The sequence below is a fragment of the Sceloporus occidentalis genome, unplaced genomic scaffold, assembly GCF_023333645.1.
Source record: "Sceloporus occidentalis isolate IW3139 unplaced genomic scaffold, rSceOcc1.0.p SCAF_1, whole genome shotgun sequence".
Classification (NCBI taxonomy): Eukaryota; Metazoa; Chordata; class Lepidosauria; order Squamata; family Phrynosomatidae; genus Sceloporus; species Sceloporus occidentalis.
The window spans coordinates 197,002,943-197,023,742 of NW_028316981.1; the positions used below are offsets into that span (position 1 = coordinate 197,002,943).

General features: G+C 39.8%; 1 protein-coding gene across 1 annotated transcript in view; it reads right to left on the bottom strand.

Annotated features, from left to right (window-relative positions):
• The window catches only part of MUSK (muscle associated receptor tyrosine kinase), a 62,003-nt gene that overhangs the window by 12,158 nt on the left and 29,045 nt on the right, over positions 1–20,800 (bottom strand). The window contains exons 7-14 of the mRNA XM_089488261.1: positions 16,175–16,334; positions 14,326–14,332; positions 6,204–6,470; positions 3,781–3,956; positions 3,546–3,569; positions 1,623–1,711; positions 1,068–1,227; positions 119–302 (exon numbers count right to left, since the gene is read on the bottom strand). Coding sequence (XP_089344387.1) covers positions 119–302; positions 1,068–1,227; positions 1,623–1,711; positions 3,546–3,569; positions 3,781–3,956; positions 6,204–6,470; positions 14,326–14,332; positions 16,175–16,334 — 1,067 coding nt within the window. The remainder of the gene's footprint in view (positions 1–118; positions 303–1,067; positions 1,228–1,622; positions 1,712–3,545; positions 3,570–3,780; positions 3,957–6,203; positions 6,471–14,325; positions 14,333–16,174; positions 16,335–20,800) is intronic.

Genomic DNA, 20,800 nt, shown 5'->3' on the forward strand with positions numbered 1-20,800 from the left:
CTTCTATAAAAATTAAGTCAACAACAAATGTAGTTCAAAGCCAAAATGAAATGTAAGAACTCCTGCATGAATTAAGTCTCTCCAGATGTGGCTCTGTCCAAGAAAGCCTGGATCTCACCTTGTTTTGTTTTTCCATTGCTTGCGCCTCCGACAACAAACGAGAACAGTAATAATGAGAATAAACAGCATTGCAAAGCTGGAGATGATAGCTACAATGACAGTCATGGAGTATGTTGGGGAGAAAGACGGAGGGTAATGTGGTACAGCTACATTTGGCTTTGTTGTTCCTTGTGACAAAGATTCTGAAAAAAGAAACAAGTAACAGTGACTTAGATTTTTGAGGCATTCACTGCTCAGGTATTTGTAGTATCACTACAACATCAGAGAAATTAATATGAAGTTGCAATGCAAGGACTGTGAACGAACAACACTACTGATGAGTGTGGTGTGGAAATAATAAGATTCCAGCAACAGATGCTGGCGAAATGTCAGGAATAAACTCTTCTAGAACATGGCCACATAGCCTGAAAAAACCACAAGAAATTACTGGGTGGTCTTTGGAATATTTCTCATTAAAACCTATCTAATGGGGTGTTGCAAAGATTATAACGGGGAGATATGGTGTTGTATACGGTCCAGCATCTTTGAAAAAAAAGGATGGAATAGATATGAAGAAGCTAAATCACATCTTATTTTGTATAAATATATGTTAAAACAAAGCAACATGCTAAATCTAAATCAACTGGTGCTTCATGTGCATATCCCTTTTTTTATCCCATTGAAATAGAAGTAGTACAGGCTAACAGTTATTAAACTCTAATATACAGTAGAATGGCACAGAGCTATTGTCACTGCATGCTACTCCATTCTATGATGTGCTTGCAACATCTTTACTCATTTGTATTATTTCCAAGGTACTTAAAATGGAAACATAATCGTGTTCATGCAGAACTGAAAAATTCTGAAGAAATGGATCCACAGGTTACTGAGGTAACTGGAGTAGCTCAACAGTGTAATAAATATCATGCCAAAACAGCATCTATAAATTGTATGCTACAGTACCTTACCATCTCCACAATGAGGAACATTGCAGTATTCCCATTTTATAGATGCGTCCTTTGTGTAACACCATGGTTGTTCATTTATACCTCCTGGATTACGGCAATAGTTAACTGCATTTGAGAGTTCTGGGAAAACCTGAGGGGTTTTTCTGTGTGAATGAGGTACCTGGTGACAGGAATTAATATAACAGTTTCCAGAATGAGTCTCCTATTGCAGCACCTCCACAGCTAAAGTAGAATGCACAGAATATTTCAACACTCCTGCTCTCCAGTAATGTTGCTCTCATTTCAGCCCCTTAACAGACAACCCAGGCCCGTTTCCCTGCTCATTTGACACCAGACAGCTTCCAAGATAAAGGTCTTAATTTTGAGATCTTATTTTGTTTTCATCTGTAAATAAACCTGAAAGCAACAAGTGCATGGCTCACTCTTCCCACCGTCAAATGTTTCCTTTCCTCCTTGTCTGGAATTGATTCTTAATCACTTGCTTCCAAGTAAATATGGGTTTTAACATCTGTTTTCTACAGGTTCCTTCTTCCACTTTGAAATGTGCTTTCTCACCTGTTCATTCCACTTCTGACAAGGAATGCCAGAGACTGTGACATTGACAGAACCTTGGTAGGTTAACCCATTGCCTTTGTAACAAGTTGCTGAAACGAAACAGTAAAACAGCATAGTAACATCAAAGAACCCATTGCATCTGGCTGCACAAATCACATTTACTCCAGTGACACTGAAAGGTTGAAGAGTTTCCCTCCAAATGGGGAGGCCACTCAATGGTAGGTGAGTCAAATGGGGAGATAGGCAGTGATAGGCTGGCTTTTAGCAGGTCAGGTTCTCCACATAATCGTATTAACAAGCTTGTTGTGGGCTGCTTTTTTCCCCTCCTTTCTGAATGCCTGCTTCCTGAACCACAGGGGGTCAAAAATGGATCCACTAAAGACTGTTAGATTGGAATCAGGGTAGGAGAATGTAAGCTGCCTTGAACTTATTGAAGGAAAGGCAGGAAATTATACATGTAACAAACAAATAACTAATATGTGCATGCAAATTTAAAATAAGTTAAAATAATATGGGACTTTATCACACCAGCCTTCTGTCTTGCCATAATTGTGTTAGTGTTAGAAGCAGAAACATACCAGTAATTCTGTGAAGGTGCTGGTTTGGTGATCTATGATCCTGTGTGCTCTCTTCTGCATGGCCTCCATAACCTTGCCTTTCCATTCATATCATATATCCTCCTCCTTTCCCAGGAGAGCAATAGAATGAGTTTCAGCAGTTTAAGAAGATTATCACACAAAGCTTTTAAACTAGAATTAAAATCGGATAATAGTGTCTTTGGTCATACTTATCACATAATATTGTGTCTCTCTCATTGCTGCTTTGCATTTCAAATATTGGTAGAACACACCTTTTCATTTATGGGAAAACCCATCAATGGTTTCCAATACTGCTGCTCTCCCATTATGGCCTCAGGTGCAATAGGTCCTTTTTGCTGCAGTTATGGCAGTTATGTCATGCCAGTAGGTAAGATTTCCCCTCACTATTCCCAAGCATGCTGTTTTCCTTACTTTTCTATTTCTTTTCTTTTTTTAAAATTACTTCCCATTGCCATAGTTGCTCAATTGCATTAAAAATAAAAAATAAACCAAGCACACAGGGTGGGGCAGGGGTCAGAAAGGCAAGGTTATGGAGGCCATGCAGAAGAGAGCACACAGGATCATAGTTCACCAAACCAGCACCTTCACAGAATTACTGGTATGTTTCTGCTTCTAACACTAACACAATTATGGCAAGACAGAAGGCTGGTGTGATAAAGTCCCATATTATTTTAACTTATTTTAAATTTGCATGCACATATTAGTTATTTGTTTGTTACATGTATAATTTCCTGCCTTTCCTTCAATAAGTTCAAGGCAGCATACATTCTCCTACCCTGATTCCAATCTAACAGTCTTTAGTGGATCCATTGTCCTACTGTTATCGAAGCCACCATGCCATTTGTGTGATTTGCATGTTAACATTAAACCATGCTACAGTGATAACAGGCAGAAAGTTTGGGATGATGCACTCCTATCTTTCCTCTCCTCTTCCAGCACATTTATAGGGGCAAAACTGAAAAAATCTACTTCTATTTTTAACTACTAGAAACCAAGACATGTAGTTAGAGATCATTATAATTTATTGATACAAACCTGGATCATTAGCAATGGATTTGAAATTGGCTTGTTTCAACAAACCATAATTGAAACCCCATTGTTTGCCTAGGCATAATTACAAACCTTGTTCAGTTGAACAGATACAAAGTGCTCTTCTTTGCATTCACACTAGAGGAGAGGGGAGTTCAGTTCATGAACATCACAGTGAACTGGTTTAGCATTACTTGAGAATGCACAGTCTCCATCTCCACATAGAAAAAAACATATAGCTAAAATGCCAATCTTATATTCTAGGAAAGTCCAGAGTCTGAAGATAACTACTTACTTGTTACATCTTCCTTTTTAAGATCTGAGGATGAAAAAAGATAGAAGCAAAATGTAACCAATGAAAATAGGAATAATTCCAGTATGGAGCTGTTTCAAGATTTCTAGGTTATCAGCTAGCAGCTCTGCAAGAACCACAGTTTTCACTTTCAGTAGAACCCCTATGAAAGGTCACATCATACCCCAAAAGCCTATGTTCAGAGTCTCAGGCCCCATCGTCTTAATAGGCCACTTACCTAGATGTGGAATCCATGTGCAGGCCTTGGGGTCTTGATGTATGCTGGGAAGTCTGTTGCATTCTGGCAGGGTAAGTAACATCAGTCCAGGTTTGTAGATTCCTCTGCGGGCATTTTCTTCCATTGAAAGCCATTCCTTAAAGCAGTAGAGATCCTTTACAGCAAGGCAATGCTCTCTACATTGTTTTAAAAACAACAATGAAATGCAAGAGTTAGTGATGTGTTAACAACAATGCAGTAAGAATTTATTGTGAATAGTATAGATGAAGGCCTTCAAATATTCAACATTATTACCTTAATTCTTATCTTTTTATACTAGGCGAGGATCTGGTCTATAAACTTACATTATCCTGCTCTTTATACTGAATTTCAGTAGGACTTCATTCCATGTGATGTGAAGCATTCATGTGCTGCAGGGTGTTTTGTTTTTAATGTTAAGCTGGAACATCTTACTGATACCACTATATCATCTCTGCAGATCATGTAATGGCAGAATAATTAGCATAGTTCCTTGATTTCCTATGCCTTATTCTCTTGCTCCAGCTCAAAGTAACAATAAGAAAGAGCTGGCACCTGAATTTGCTCATTGTTGCCACCCGCCCACCCCAGTTGTGTTTAAAATGTAAACTACCTTTATTGATTTGGAAGAATGACAGTACATCCATGTAGTAAATAACTTAAGATGCTTTTTCCCTAGTTTCTTTTCTGTTTGGATTTAAGAGTATTCAACCTAGTATCTATAGTGCTATCAGTGATAACATTGTGTTTTGTGTTATAATTTTAAAAATACTGGCGCTATACTCCTGTATCTGAAAGCAGGAAAGCCAGTGTGGTGTAGTGATTTGACCATTGGACTAGGATTCTGGGGGACCAGGGTTTAGGTTCTCACTTAGCCATGAAAACCCACTAGGTAACCTTGAGCAAGTCACATTTTTATGAGCCTAAGGAAAAGACAACAACAAACCTTTGCTAAATAAATCATGTCAAGAAACTGCTAGGATAGAATCACCATACACTGGAGTCAGTTTGAAGACACAACATTGAAAACAGCTTATTAGGCAAGTTATTTATAGCAAATAGTCAGATGCAAACCCTATGGCAGTGATGATTTAGGAAGTTCATAAAAGAGAATTGTTTCTGCTTCTTCACTGCATGGTAGCTATTGACTACCTGCTAGTAAACAGCTATGCACTAGCTAATGATTAAGAACTACAGAAGGGAATCTGCTGTGTTCAATTAATAATAAGTATAAATACATTGCTTTCCTATCAAAAATGCAAATGCTATTAATCTCCTTTATTCTGGGACCTCAGAGTCATTTGGAAAGAATGAACTGCAGAATGCTACCTATCTTATCCCCGCACCCCCACCCCCACCTCCCAATTACAGGCCACATCTATGAATGACAAGATAAATACTTTTATAAACAAAACACAAATCCATGCTTCTTACTTGTACTAACAGGTGGTGGTAGCAGTGACTGGCTGGCCCTAAACAAGCCTTGGCTGGGGTAGGGACTTATTTTGGAATGGATTTGGTAAGGCTTAACATTTTGAAAATGACCTATGAGCCAATGATTCAACTGTGCAATGGGTACCATCTTCCTGAAGACAGAAAAGCCCTCACCCGAACCATACTGAATAGCAACCAGCTTCAGAAACTCAGGGACATACAAAAGCTTGTGATATGGCATCAAAGTTGAGGTGTTTTGCCATACCTAAGAAAATAGTTGTGTGTTTTTGAATCAACCTCTGAGCCCATGAAAGTTTTTGGATATGAACAAAACACAAAGCCACGCTCCTTACTTGAACTAACAGGTGGTGGCAGAAGTGATTGGTTGGCTCCAATTCTTGGCTAGCATGGGAGCTTATTTTGGAATGGATTTGGTATGGCTTAATGCTTTAAAAATTACTTATGAGTCAGTGTGGAGGTATGGGATGAAAAGTGCAGGTATTTGCTGGCCCAGATCCAAGGAACTGTGCAATTGGTTCCAAGTATCCGTAAGCCATAAAAAAAACCCCACCCAAACCAAATCTACAGTGCTATATAAGTAAATAAATAAATAATGTCAGAACTTCAGTGATACTGCATCAGGATTGGAGGACGGGTTCTTCTGTATCCAGGTAAATGGCTTGTGGGTTGTTTTTTCTAAGCCTTTGCATGTACTTTTTAAAGGAGCAACTATTACTACTAATTCCATGTATTCTGCCACTTAATATTTGGGATCACAGTGTCATATAATGGAAGTATGACAATATGGAAATATGATACAGAGTTTGACATTATTCTTGCTGACTCCCCATAATGATTACAGTTTTGGGGAGAATTCATTTTATACCTCATTTATTCTACTTTTTCTTCATGATGCAGGGAAATTATCCAGGGTACATAAAAAAAATCAGATGTATTTGTCCATGGGTTACCTGCAAACAGGTTTGGGAGCAGGTCCAATCCTGGAGGGATTGCATTCTTGGAAGATGTAGTGACACAGCAGTGACTCAGCAGCTGGGCGGCACAGAGGACTCACTGTTTTCAGTTCAGTCAATGCTGTGCGTACAAGCAGTTCTTGGGTCTCCTCTGGGTCTCCATAGGAAGCATTGAAGAAAACAAATGCATCCTTTGCCAACAGAGCACTACAGACCTCTCCACGGTATGTGCTACAGTAGCCTGCATCACCCTTGTAAAGTCTGCTGGTGGGAGGGACAAACACACAAGGATTTCTATGCATTGATGAAATATGCTGATATTCAAAGCAAACAAGTACTGTAATTATTTAGTCATTTTCTGTACAATCTGCTAGTCACTTCGAAAGACTATGCTCACTGTCTCACCCTAGCATCACTATTCCCATTAGATCTTGAGACCTTTGCATATTGTGCATAAGGCCTGAAGGGAGGACCCACTGCGCCTGCAGAGTCTCCAGTTCCCAGTGAGGATACAGAGCACAAGTGTGGAAACCTCACATGAAATCTGGATGTTCCATGTTAAGATTCTGAAGGTTTCCTTAACTGGATAAGCTTCTGAGGATCTTGTTCACTAGATGCAGGAGAGCACATTACAAAATGATTCTAGATCTCAACAGAATGTTTGCTGCAAGTTCAGATCTGAATGGGTCTGGTGACTGCAAGCCTTTTCCTATTTCTTGCACCCACTAGAGCTGACTTCAAAGTAAGTCTAACAAATGTACAGTCCAACAAGTATTTTTACCAGCCTGCTTATCCACACATAGGAAGGAAAATAATTTCTGGCACTAAGGAACGAAACAGATGACAAGTAAAGAATGGTTTGCTGCCACTTCTTTGCTCGCCAGCTTGGGGCTGTGGCAACCACACACCATGCCCCAACCCGACCTTTTACCGGTGCAAAAAGGAGCAGCAGAAAACCACTCTTTTTTGCACCAGGGAAAGGGCAACTTTGCCATCACGGCTGTGTTTTTTCAGCATTTCTTTGGTGCAGCAATCCATTGCACGTGCAGTTGGCTGTGCAACTTCCCGGCAGACTGGGGGCATACAGCTGTCTGAACGCCATGCCCCCAGTCCACGGGGAAGCCGGTTCTTTTTGACCGTCTGTTTTGCCCCTTAGTTTAATTCAGAAGAATCATCTCTTTTCCAGTTCACAGGATTTTTCAGCTTGGTCACATGAAGCTACATACACAAACAAGCTTGCCACTCTCTATTCTGAAACCTAATTTGTACTGGCAGGCATCATGAGCACAGTTCTGGGAGTCCCTGCCTTACTGTATTACATTCAGCTCTGCATAACAAAAATTGCAAGCAGACAACACTAAGCCAAAGCCATCATTGCTGTTCCTTCTTTCACAGTTTATGCAAAGGTCACGGAGTTCAGTTTATATCAGCTCCAAATATTTGGAAATGCCAGCAGAGCTATCTGTAACCTTTGTAAAAAAATAATGGATGTCAGGGGGAAAAGACATTTTTAAAATCCATTTGCCTGAAGGAAAATGAACTGCCTGTCATTGACAAAATTACTCAAAGGTTTTCCCTAACACTCAACATGTAGGAATGCATTCCAGCTATAGGAACACTGTTCTTTCTTTCTTTCTTTCTTTCTTTCTTTCTTTCTTTCTTTCTTTCAGCATTCCATCCCTGGATTACAATTTTCATATTTTCTCTGATTTCTTTCCGTATACTAGTGGAGCTGGAAGCTTTTCACTCATGTTCTGAAGAAAAGGAAGCAATTCATCATGACAGGAACATGATAGCATTGTAATGCCCCCAGAGAAACAATAGGAGAGCCAAAAGTGATACTGTTTGTACTAAAGGCTACTGCAATATCATTGTAGAAAGAAGCAGGAAAGAAAGAGGCAGACACAAAGGCTTGGTTGAACTAATGCCACAATTTACTAAATCCAATGAGCATGATCAACAGAGAGGAAATGATGTGCAGTGGCAACCTACCAAGTTAAATGCCTAAAGCCTATCAGATTAGGATTAATACTCCCAGACTAGGAAAAGGACTGAAACAACACTTCTCTCCCCCAACTACACCATCTGGTATTGAGGATGGTCTCTCACTCCTTCAGAACTCTGAGCAACTGCTGATGGTTGACCATAAAGATCCAGCTATATCCTGCACACAGGTCCCATAGTCTTAGTGTGGCCTGGCCTATCTCTGAAAAGGAGCCTACCTACTTGCATTGCACTACAGTTCTCATTGCTGTTAGGGAGAAGATGGGCACACTTTGATTTTCTTTGTTTGCTTCAGCACTATATTACTGTTTGGGACCCCTTTATCCTGTCTCATCTTGGCCTGCAGTCATCCTATCCCAGATGTTCTACATGTCCAAAGATAGGAATTTGATTGTTGGCCGAAGGAGTAAGTCTGGGTAGTGTTTGTTGAAGAGGGCAGTTTTTCCATTGGCTATGAGAGGTGATGGAAGACATCAGTGAATGGGCTGAAATGCTTCTCTGTTCTGTATCATCTGCTGCATCACTTGCCATCAATAAACTTTATGCTACAGCAGTAATGTGTGTCAGTGGTTGGTACTGAAATAACCCTGGTAGAAGTCGATAACTACACCCAGTTCTGGAAGAAGACACAGGCCTGTTACAGACAGCCAAAATAAAGCTGCTTCAAGTGACAGTGGAGGTATGGTGTTTCAATGATGCATTCGTCCTAAGAGTCCAGAAGTCACACCAAAGCCACGCTCCAGCCCTAAGGATTGGAGCGTGGCTTTGGTGTGGCTTCTGGACTCTTAGGACACATGCATCATTGAAACACCATACCTCCACTGTGACTCGAGGCAGCTTTATTTTGGCTGTCTGTAACAGGCCACAGTGTTGTATGTTAAGTGACACTTGTGTTGAATGGCAATTTTGCACAACCAGTTGCACATTCAAATGTACAAGTGAAGGCTGCCATCAATTTCAGCAGGGATAGGTAAACATGCATCATTTGAGAATACATACAGATATAGGATGGGGGGCACCTGCTGAATTAAACTACATGTGAAAAGGATCTAGTTCAAGTAGACCACAAGTTGAACATGAGTCAACAGTGTGATACAGCAGCTAAAAAGGCCAATGCAATTTTAGGCTGCATCAATAAAAGTATAGTGTTTAGATCAAGGGAAGTAATAGTTCCACTCTATTCTGCTCTGGTCAGGCCTCACCTGGAATATTGTGTCCAGTTCTGGGCACTACAATTTAAAAAGGATGTTGAAAAATGAGCATGTCCAAAAGAGGGCAACCAAAATGGTGAAGGGTCTGGAAACCATGTCCTATAAGGAAGGACTTAGGGAGCTGGGGATGTTTAGCCTGGAGAAGAGAAGGTTAAGAGGTGATATGATGGCCCTGTTTAAATATCTGAAGGGATATCATATTGAAGCGGGAGCAAGCTTTTTTTCTGCTGCTCCAGAGACTAGGACCCGGAGCAATGGATGCAAGTTGCAGGAAAAGAGATTTCATCTCAACATTAGGGGGAACTTCCTGACAGTAAGGGCTTTCCGACAGTGGAACAGTCTTCCTCAGAGTGTAGTGGAGCTGAACTGCTTCCATAGGGGAACTTATGTGCATGCGATCTTGGCCAAGTCATACTCTCTCTGTCTGAGAGGAACACAATGGCAAATTCCCTCTGGAGAAACTTGCCAAGAAAACCCCATGATAGGATTACCTTAGGGTTGCCATAATTTGGAAATGATTTGTAGGCATACAACAATAAAGGCACCAGGCAGATTCTAGCATTAGTGCTTCAAACTGCAAAGCTGAGCAGTCACCACTAGGGATGTAAATATATACTTTTTATTCTCTCTCTCTCTCTCTCTCTCTCTCTCTCACACACACACACACACACACACACACAGAGGAATGTGCATATTTTAGGGTTTTGCCTGGTTGGGTGTTTATAGAAATTTCATATGTGCCAAAAAGTAATATTTTCCATATTTTGTCATAATGGCAATATTTTGTTTTGCAGTTATGCAACATATCTCTACACATAAAGCAAAATTCAGGGGCTGCAAATGATTTTTTTTCCTAAAAACTTTCCTGAGAAAGGTCCAAGAATGTGAAAATTATTTAAATGTGCAAATCTCTCATAGCACAGCAACCACCACATATACACAACTTCCTTTAAATGATGGAGAAGCAAGTTACACATTGCTCATTCCTGTTTTTATATAAAATCTTCACAACCACACCAGGGCTCCTAGAAGCAGCAAGTCTTGAGTTTTTCTGGAGGCTGAAATTGGCATATTGCCAGCAGAAGTTGGAATCTTTTCTATTGGATTAAATTATTGGACATGCTCAAAAAGAAACTCCCCAAAGTCTGGTTAATGGAATGAATCCAGCCTACTTCAACTAATCAAATTACATGGTTCAGAAGATTAGGCACAGGGTTCAGTCTAATGACTTTTGTACTGCTTATTTGAGGGTGGGATAGAGAAATGAGTTTAAGTTAGCTAGCACAAAAACTGAATACACCAAAGGGTGAAAGATCCAGCACAGATTGTCTCTTTTGGCTGACACCAAGACAACTGAATATTGGTTTTCAGTTGCAGCCTGTTGGTTTTCTGCTGGGGTAGGCGCTGGAAACATGTTCACTCTTTTCAGATTCAGTATAAGGTCTTGCAGGAAAATACTTTAGGTGATCCTCAGGCAAATTCCCTTCTTGGTACAGATGACACTGTGCTCTGTGTGTGTGTGTGTGTGTGTGTGTGTGTGTGTGTGTGTGTGTGCGTGCGCGCGCGCGCATGCGGCGCACATGTGCATGTGCACGTATGCACGCGTGCACACACACACGCAGTTCACAAAGGAAAGAAAGATGAGTTTTGTCTATAAATATGCTGCACAAATTACGAATGTCTGAACAGGGGAGAAAGTTCTTGTCTTCGTTTTGCTGCCACCCTCCAGAAATAAAGCAGTTTTAACTGCCATAACTCAATGCTAACACATTTGTAGTTTGGTGGGGCACCAGAGCTCTCTGACAGGGAATGCTGAATATCTCACAAACAAATTCCAAAATTCCATAGCATTGAGTCATGGCAGTTAAAGTGGTATCAAACTGCTTCATATCTATATGGTGTCAGCAGCCTCATTTAAGAACAATGAGATTTCACTATTGACTCCATTCCAACCCCTGGTGGCATCCAGTGGCTTCCATGTCAGTGGGGTGGTTAATCTACTCTGGGTTCAGACTTTACAGGAATTATTCAAAGTGCTGAACCCATTTTGGGAATAAGGTTCAGCACACTGAATAGTTCCTTTAAAGTTCAGGTTAAAACCCAAAATAGATTCACTATCCCACTGATATGAAAGCTACCAGACAGCACCATCATCAAAGTTACTGTCAAACAGATCACACAGCTATGTTTCAGACAGTTGTTTTAATAGAAGAGGACATAGATGACATAAGCCTCTTTTTGTCTCCTCTTCAAGACAGCTCCTTTCCTGTGAACCCCCCCCCCCCCCGCCCCGCCACACACACACCATCTGTCTGGCCTCCTCCACTTTGCAAGCTTGATAATACTTCCCAAAGATGTATTGATTTTGTCACTCATTATTCCCGAGGACTGCTTGTGACTCTGCTGCACAAAGAACTGGGAAGAGTAGCTTTTTAGCTTAAGCAAATCCATTTGACTAGACTCTGGAAGAAATATGTATGGCACTTGGATTCTACAACAAAACATGCTTATTTATATGTATTTATTTGGAGTATTTATACCCTGCTCTTCAGCCACAAAGGCTCTCAGGGTGGCTTGCAGTTTATTAATTTTTTAATTAGACAGTTGAAACTAAACCAAGACTATTCTCCTTGAACGCTGTTGGTTTGAGACACTCAGAAGGACATTGCAAAGATAAACGGTAAGGCAATGGGTGAATATTAAAATATAAAACTCCTTGCAGTGTGAATGGAGCCACTTGGTAAGCTGGGTGTTTTTGTTTTGCTTTTTATTCTGCCAAGTGTTGTCAAGACCCTAACCCTTTCCCAAATTTCTGAGTCAATTCAGGCATACAGCACAATTTTCCATTGCACTGGTGCTGTTTGCAAGGAAGGTAAAACTCGCACAACATGATGGTACTGCATAGTGCTGACTATACATATTACTAGGGGACAGAAAGCAGAAAGTGACCTAGATGCCAGAGTTAATACAGTGCCAGTGGATGTAAACTTGGCTCCTGCTTGTCCACTGTTGCTGGATACCTTTCAATTTGTGTAGACTGATGATGTGGATAGGGTCCTTGGAGAGGTGAGAACCACTACATATATACCAGACTTCTGCCCTTCCTGGCTTATTAAACAGGCCAGAGGAAGATTGGTAGAGTGGGTAAAGGAAGTGATTAATGCCTCTTTACAGCAAGGCAGGGTCCCAACACACCTAAAAGAGGCTGTGGTAAGACCTCTTTTGAAAAAACCTTCCCTGGATCCTACTTTACTAGATAATTGCAAGCCAGTCTCCAATCTTCCATTTTTGGGCAAGGTGCTGGAGAGATTGGTGGCTTCCCAACTCCAGGCGTTCTTGGATGAGACGGATTATCTAAATCCATGTCAGTCTGGTTTTAGGCCTGGTTATGGGACAGAAACAGCTATGGTCTCCTTGGTGGATGACCTACCAACTGGACAGGCGGAGTGTGTCCCTGTTGGTTTTGCTGGACCTTTCAGCAGCTTTCGATAGCATCAACCATGGTAACCTTCTGAGCCGCCTCTCTGTTCTACAGTGGCTCTGCTCTTTCCTGGAGGGGTGCTCTCAGAAGGTGATGTTGGGGGATATCTGTTCATCTCCTTGACTCTGGCCTGTGGGGTTCCTTACAGCTCAGTGCTATCCCCTATGCTTTTTAACATCTATATGAAACTGCTGGGGAGAGGTCATCTGTAGTTTTGGAGTAAGGTGTCACCTGTATGCTGATGATACCCAGTTCTATCACTTTCCACCTAATTTCAAGAAAGCTGTTTCTGTCCTAAACCAAGTGTCTGGCTGCTGTAATGGGCTGGATGAGGGCAAACAAACTGAAGCTTAATCCAGACAGGACAGAGGTGTTCCTGGTCAGTCAAAAGACAGATCCAGGAATGGGGATTCAGCCTGTGTTAGATGGGTTACACTTCCCCTGAAAACACAGGTTCGTAGTTTGGGAGTACTTCTGGATTCAGTGCTGAGCCTAGAAGTCCACATATCAGTGGTGACCAGGAGTGCTTTTGTACAGCTAAAACTCATGTGCCTGTTCCTGAAGAAATCAGACCTGGCTACGGTGGTACATGCCTTGGTTACATCCCATTTGGATTACTGCAATGTGTTCTATGTGGGTCTGCTTTTGAAAAGTGCTCAGAAACTTCCAAAGAGCTGCAGCTAGACTGTTACCTGGAGCTGGTTACAGGGACCATACAGCTCCCTTGTTGCAACAGCTCCATTGGCAGCCAGTCTGTTTTCGGGCACAATTCAAAGTGCTGGTTTTGACCTATAAAACCCAATATGGCTTGGGTCCAGGCTATTTGAATGACTGTATCTCCCTGTATGAGCCCCCAAGAATATTGAGGTCATGGGAAGAAGGCCCTTCTCTCTGTCCCACTACCCTCTCAGGTGTGTTTGGTGGGAACAAGAGAAAGGGTCTTTTCAGTGGCTGCTCCCAAGCTCTGGAACTCCCTTCCTAGGTAGGCCAGGATGGCTCCATCCCTGATGTCCTTCTAGCAGCAGGTACAGACGTTATTATGCCGCTAGACTTTCACTGACATGAATGCTGTTTTGTTTTTGTTTTAAAGAGTTTCAAACTTTAAATTTCAATAATGTAATTTTTTTAATTGTTTGAATTGTTTGTTTTTTAAACTTGTATTTTGCGTGTTTTATAGTGTTTTAACTTGGACTGTTTTAGATTTGTAAGCCACCTTGTGTCCCTGTACTGGGAGGAAGGTGGGATATAAATAAACATAAACATAAACATAATAATAATAATGTATTCACCAGCAGCCATAACATGTGATTTCAGCCTTAGCTGAGAAATATACAGAACCAGCTTACCAAATGATTACGCACAAATTTGTTCTCAAACACAAATTGCACAGTCTCAATAATACCCATTCAAAGATTATTCTTACCTCCATTCTAAGGGCACAGCCACACCGTCCATCAAAATAAGTATGGGGAGTGAAGAAGGAAAGAGAGAAGTGAGAACGGTTACTGCTGTTTCTGTGACACTCAAAGCATATTTCATCTTTAGGAATTCAACGAAAGTTTAGGGGATTTATATAGCTTTTCCCCTTTGATGTTTCTGGGGCAAGGGTGAGTGAATGGCACACTATGCTTCCAGTCAAAATAACAAATCTGAAAAGCTTCTAGGAACACTATCAGCCTAGGAAACAAGGTATACACACTGAGTAGTGACTGATGGTTCCTGTATCAGTGAATCTGCCCTAGCGTTTAGTCCCATCTGTAAAGGGGCTATCCAAAGTGCTTGACCTATTTTCCAGATTGATTTCAGCACCTTAGATTGCTCATTTAAAATTAACCCTGTAAATTAGAACTAAAACTCTGAGAATATTTACCACCCAACTGACATGGAGGCCAATAGTTGCCCTGTGCATGCCACAGAAGCCCCCCCCTGCCTTTTTTAATTTAAAGCAGAGGAAAGAAATGAGCTTTGTTGCTTCTTCCACAACAGATGATGATGGCCTGTGTAGCTCCCAGTGGACTAGGGGGGATTAGACCTCAAGAAAATCAACAAGTGAGCTGTATTGTCTGCTCTCCAGAGGAGTGGCTGATGAAGAAATCAAATAATACAAAAATTAGCTTTCTCTCTTTTGAATGGAACAAGCTATAATAAAAGGGATAAATATGTAAAGGTTTTAAAGGTATGACATGTGAAAGTACATAATTCAGGAAGGTAATTTTTTCATGGCAAAATGATTTCCCCTAGATTCACATACATACATTCAGTTTACTAAGGAATTTCATTAAAGTACCTTCCTGCCAGTACAGAAAGACTACAAGTCACTACAACCTTTCAGGAGGTTAACACAGCCAGAAAAATCAAAACCAAAGTAATTGTGTAATCATTTTTTCAGTCTCATTGTGTTGTAAATAATGGTCCCAGAGAGTATAGTTCCAAATCTTTGCCCCGGGGGTGGGGAGCCTTTTTCAATGATTTCCACACTTTGGACGTTTTTGCAAAAATTCACTACCAGGGTTTCTTTTTGTGCAAAATGCAACATTTGTGGAAAAACAAAACAAAATACCCTCCAAAACAACCAAAACAAAAGGAAAGGAAAAGAACACAAATCAAAAGGGGCAGGGATTTGGAAAACACTAGCCATTTGTCCATCAGATTGTAAGCCCGAGGGCAGGGAACCGTCTAACTAAAAAGATTGCATGTATAGCACTGTGTAAATTTACAGCGCTTCATAAATAAAGGTTAATAATAATAATAATAATAAATGCACACCAGCTGATAGTTCTTTCAGTGAGATCCTGTCAAAGGCAAGAAAGTTCGTAAATATTTTCACATCCTCACTGGAGAGTACAGGTATATTTTCTGAACCTTTGGCATTCTATATGTGTCCCTTTGAGATCAACACGTTGTCCCCTCCTTACTGGTAAGTAATACTCAATATGTGCATGGCTCACTGAACTATTTCCACAGGGCTATTTGGTGATATTAAAATAGTGCTCCATCCGAGTCACTTCCTGCTTCTGGGTGAATTTACAGAGTGCTCTTGGGACACTGTAATCAGGATGTCAGAAAATATGTCAGAAATTATAGCTGTGCCAACCTCTGAAGTGTAATAACGTAGGAAGAAATAGCCAGAACAAGGTGCACTCCTAGATCAAATTTATCCTACTGTAAATTACAAGGAAGCCAAACTCTTTGAGAATGTGAGAGAAAGATTCCAGGCTGGAGTTAAAATGTCATTTAATCCTCTACCAGCAGCCTCTTTTCTGAACACATACCTGACACGTTGATTGTGGCAGCAGCTTTTGCAGTGCCATAAGTCTCGCTGTGCTTGTTGGTGGCTATGCAAGTGAACAAACCAGGACGGGTGACATACACCTGGAGCCTAGAATCAATTGCTCTGTCTTTTACTGTTTCTACAATGGACCCTGCTGAGACCTAAAAGCAAACAGACAACAGGAATGAACACAGCTTAGAAATTTTTTTTAGAAAGTAATTAGCTGCAGTTCTTGTACCAAGTTGTCAATGAAGTTAGTTGACATTAGAGTGACAATCTTAAAGGTAACCTGTTATTTCCCATTTTTCAGATATAACAAGTCTTACCTTTTATTATTTACTTTCATCCCTTTTATTTCCCACCACAAAAGATCATTGCAAAACCAGTCCAGACTATCTGAAAGACCATTATCTCCTCATATGAACCTGCCAGAACTTTAAAAGCATCAGGGGAAGGCTTTCTCTTGGGACATTATCATGCCTGTCTCTTTTATGCTGCAATTCTGAAAGCCAAAATAAACAAGCAAAATGCCAGTTTTGGAACAGTCAAAATAATATGAATAAAACCAGCATGAGGATACAGCATAAGGTGCATCACAAGCCACCATGCCAAGTTATGTCCTATTCCTCTTCTATCATTTAATAAGGCTACACCTCTGTAACTGTAAAAATAACTTAAAAGATACACCATAAAATAATTAAGGTTATTCTTATAAGTGACAGTTGCAATGTATGTAGTTAAGCATGCATTGACTAATTAGAAGTAACTAGCTCTAATTAATTGCTAAGTAATTAATTGCTTCCAAGCTCTGCAGGTTTAACATCTGACTAAAGTAAAGGACTAGTCTAAACAGAGAAGTTGAGAACCAGGACCAATGAAGAAGCCACTTCAGATTTTTGTTGGCATGAAAGGCCAGAAAATAGTAATTTAATTTATTCATATTGTATTTTTATTATGAGAGATGTGTTTGTAGATTTTTCTCCCTCAAGTGCCAAAATAATTTGATGGCCTTTAGGTACTACATACCTTACACTTCCTGCTGTATCTCAAGCAGTAAAATATCCTAAAATAGCCATACAAGATTATCCAGTATATCAACTGAGGACAGGGGTTTCTCCGCCAGAGTGCTTAGCAGTTAATAGGCATAACTGATTTGGAGGCCTTAAGCAAACCACTATCTAGACTCCATTTCTTCATACTTAAAATGGAAATATTAAGGACTACTGAAGGGGTTATTTTGAGACGTGATACAATTAAGTCTTGAAAAATACTTTATACATAAAAAGAGTGTATCAGCGGTTCTTCAGCACTACAGACACAAATTTGTTTTTTGTTTTTTTAATTCATTGAATTTTATATCCCTTCTTTTCTCCCAAAAATTTAGGTTACACTCACTTTAGGGGAGTTTTTAATACCCAAATACTCTGCGAGGTAGGTTACTATATCCTACTCATTTTCAGTTTTATTCCAGATTAATTGTGGTATCGTGGTTTAAGTACTGGAATAGGTCTCTGGGAGACTGGAGTTCAAATCCCTGCTTGGCCATGGAAACCCAATGGGTGACCTTGAGAAAGTCAAAATCTCTCAGCCCCAGAGGAAAGCAATGACAACATCCCTCTGAACATCCTTTGCCAAGAAAACCTCACAACAAGTTCAGTTCAAGATCACAATAAATCAAAAGCAACTTGGAAGCCACACAACATAGGGATGGAAAAGATATTTAAAATTGTTCACAAAATCCTGATGGGAAGAACTCTGGAATCGCATTGTTGTTTTCTGCAAGAAATGGCATTCTGTGCAGAAAAATAATAATTGTTATTTTAATTGCATTTTCTGTACAAAAATGGTGGTGGGGGGGGGGGTTTGGTGCAAAGCAACCATGTGTGCATTTTGCCTAGAATAAGTTACAAACTGTGAATAGGCCTTGGAAAAAGTACAGTTTTTGAAGGTTTTCTCATAGGAGGAAGAAAATTGCTAAATTACTCATTACATTCTTTGAGAAGAAAATCAGTGAAGAATTACATCCCCGTAAAAACAACAATAGTTATGCTAGGTTAACTGTTAACAGTTATGCCCTCCCAGTTAAAGTATCCTGGGAACTGTAGGTTACTGAGCATTTGCTGTTGGACATTTCCCTAAGCCTTTTTATGGAACTATAATTCAGACAGAGCGAGAATGATTGTTAAGCAAGTTTCAGCTTGCCCCACTTTGTAGCAATGCAGATTGCCACTTTTTCTACTTAGAAATAGCCTGTCTACTTGAAAATCTCACCACTTTTTAAAACAAGGAGGGGTAATAGAGCCAGTGAGGTTAGACCTAATAATTTAAACTTTACTCAGGATGTTTACCCAGAATGCATATTTTACTGGTATAGTAATATGGGACTCATTCCTTCCACCATGATATGTGAGCTCCAAAATATTTCTATGCATAACATATAGCTAATAATTAACATGAAGGTCCGATTGATAACCAGCACTTTGAGCCCCTTATTCTACTTTAATTGGAAAGGCACAATCCCTACATTAATAAACTTGTCGGTGCTAATGTATAAAACAAACCAGAGGTGGTCACATGAAAAAGTGCTTGTGTCAATTCACAGTGACCAAACTGAGTTTCCCATTACTGTTGAAACATTTCTCTTTGTTCAGAGTAAAGCATTTAATCAAATGGTTTCTTTCTTCAGAAATCACTTCCTTGGATTTAGCATGCAGAAATTATTCTTGCTGGTTTGCAGAAGCAATTTCCTCAGGGCACGAACTCAGATTTCCTTGAGTTCATCCAGGTGCTGCCATGTCTAAGCTAATGCAGCAGATTTAATAAAATCTGATGCTTAAACTCCTTTGCTTTATTTTCCATATGACATCTGTAGATTTCTCTGTAGTGACACAACCTGACTGTGTACTTTTGGCAGAGAAAATGTGTATTTTTTCATCAAAAGATTCCAGATTGTGAAACCACCAACTAAAATTCCTTACTGAAACCAATTTTGGAATATTAAAACATTTGGACCACATTTTCCAGTTCATTTCCACTGAACAGTGATTATAAATGCACTTAGTATAGGTATACTTTAGTTAATTAAGTAGATGTGATTCTGGGCATTACTTCTTTAATAGGACATTTGGTATCAGAGATAGAAATAACATGGAAAGAACAGGGATAGGCTTTTGCAGCACAAAAGGTAAAGAACAGTTTAGCATGTTTTTTTTCCCCCATTTAAAGTTAACAGTAGGCACATGTGAAATAAAAAGTCAGGTATGGCTTACACAAAAGCATTTGAACTTTCTAGAGACCATTTGAAGAAGTCTTTTAAAATGTATGCAGGGACATTTTTTTCTTTCACCAGCTTCATCTTCCTCCAGTCCATTTTCCATCATCTTTCTCCAAGTCCTCCTTATAATCCTCCTTTGCCAACAATATTGAAATTACGTCCCAATGGTCAGAAGATGGGGAGGAAAATGGGTGCCAGGTGAGTGTAAAAAGACTTTGAAAAAAGCAGGAAAAGGCACCTAACAGTATGTAAGGTTTACTAAAAAGTCAAACAAAAGTAAGATTCCCAATCCCAATGATTTTCTTTTTAAAGAAGGTCTATATAGTGGGTATGAGGGATGATTGTGACATGGAGTAGTGATATATTTTCTATCCCTAGGGACCTATCTCAGAAGATTAATTTTAGCTGATAAAAGATATTGCATAGGTTTGAGAGAAATGGGTGGGCTTAAAGCTGAGTCCGTGGGGTAAGGTAAATGCGATTAAAATGAATATTATACTTAAAATTGTTTATGTTGTGTGTGGAATGCCACTACTGGTATCTTGCAAGAATTTTCAAAAATTAAATCTATTTCTCTGAAGATGCCGGTGAAACATCCGGAATAAAATCTTCTACAACATGGTCACATAGCCCGAAAAACCCACAAAAAACTATGGCTGCCGGCCATGAAAGCCTTCAACTTCACATTAAATGTATTGTTTAGGAGATTGGGCAGAGAGGTGATCTCCTCCTAGAATTTTAATGAAAAGAATGGAAATACCAATCCAAAAGGGAGGGTATGGCCTTCCAGATCTTTTTATATCCCAATGGGCATATCTGTTATCTTGTATTAATTTTTGGACATATCCACTTAAAAGTAAGTAATCCGCCATGGTCAGCTTTGGACGTTTAATTTCTGGCACCTCTATTTAAATGGACAGCACTTGGTTTTCATTTTTTTATTTATTTAAAGACACTGTTTTACCAACAATTTCAGCAGTTAGAACTGTGCAGCAAATATTGTCTGGTCAGTTGCAATTTGATCACGTACTCATCCCAAATTGACTTTATGGGAAAACCTAGATTTGGAAATTGGTAAGGAACCATTTTTATGGAAGGTGTGGGCCAATAATGGAATTGTTGCCTTAAATCAGATACTTGGCAATGTTTATGAGTTTTTGCCTTTTACAGTTATGCAAGGACAGTTTAAACTACACCTATCTGCCAAATGTCAGTATCTACAACTGAAACGTTTGCTACAATCCAGATTGCAGCTTTGAGTGCATCTGAGGTTCCCTTAGCATTAGAGGCATTAATTGAGGCCAACCAAGTGTCCAAGCCAACAATTCATATATTTTATGAATATAGTTTCTT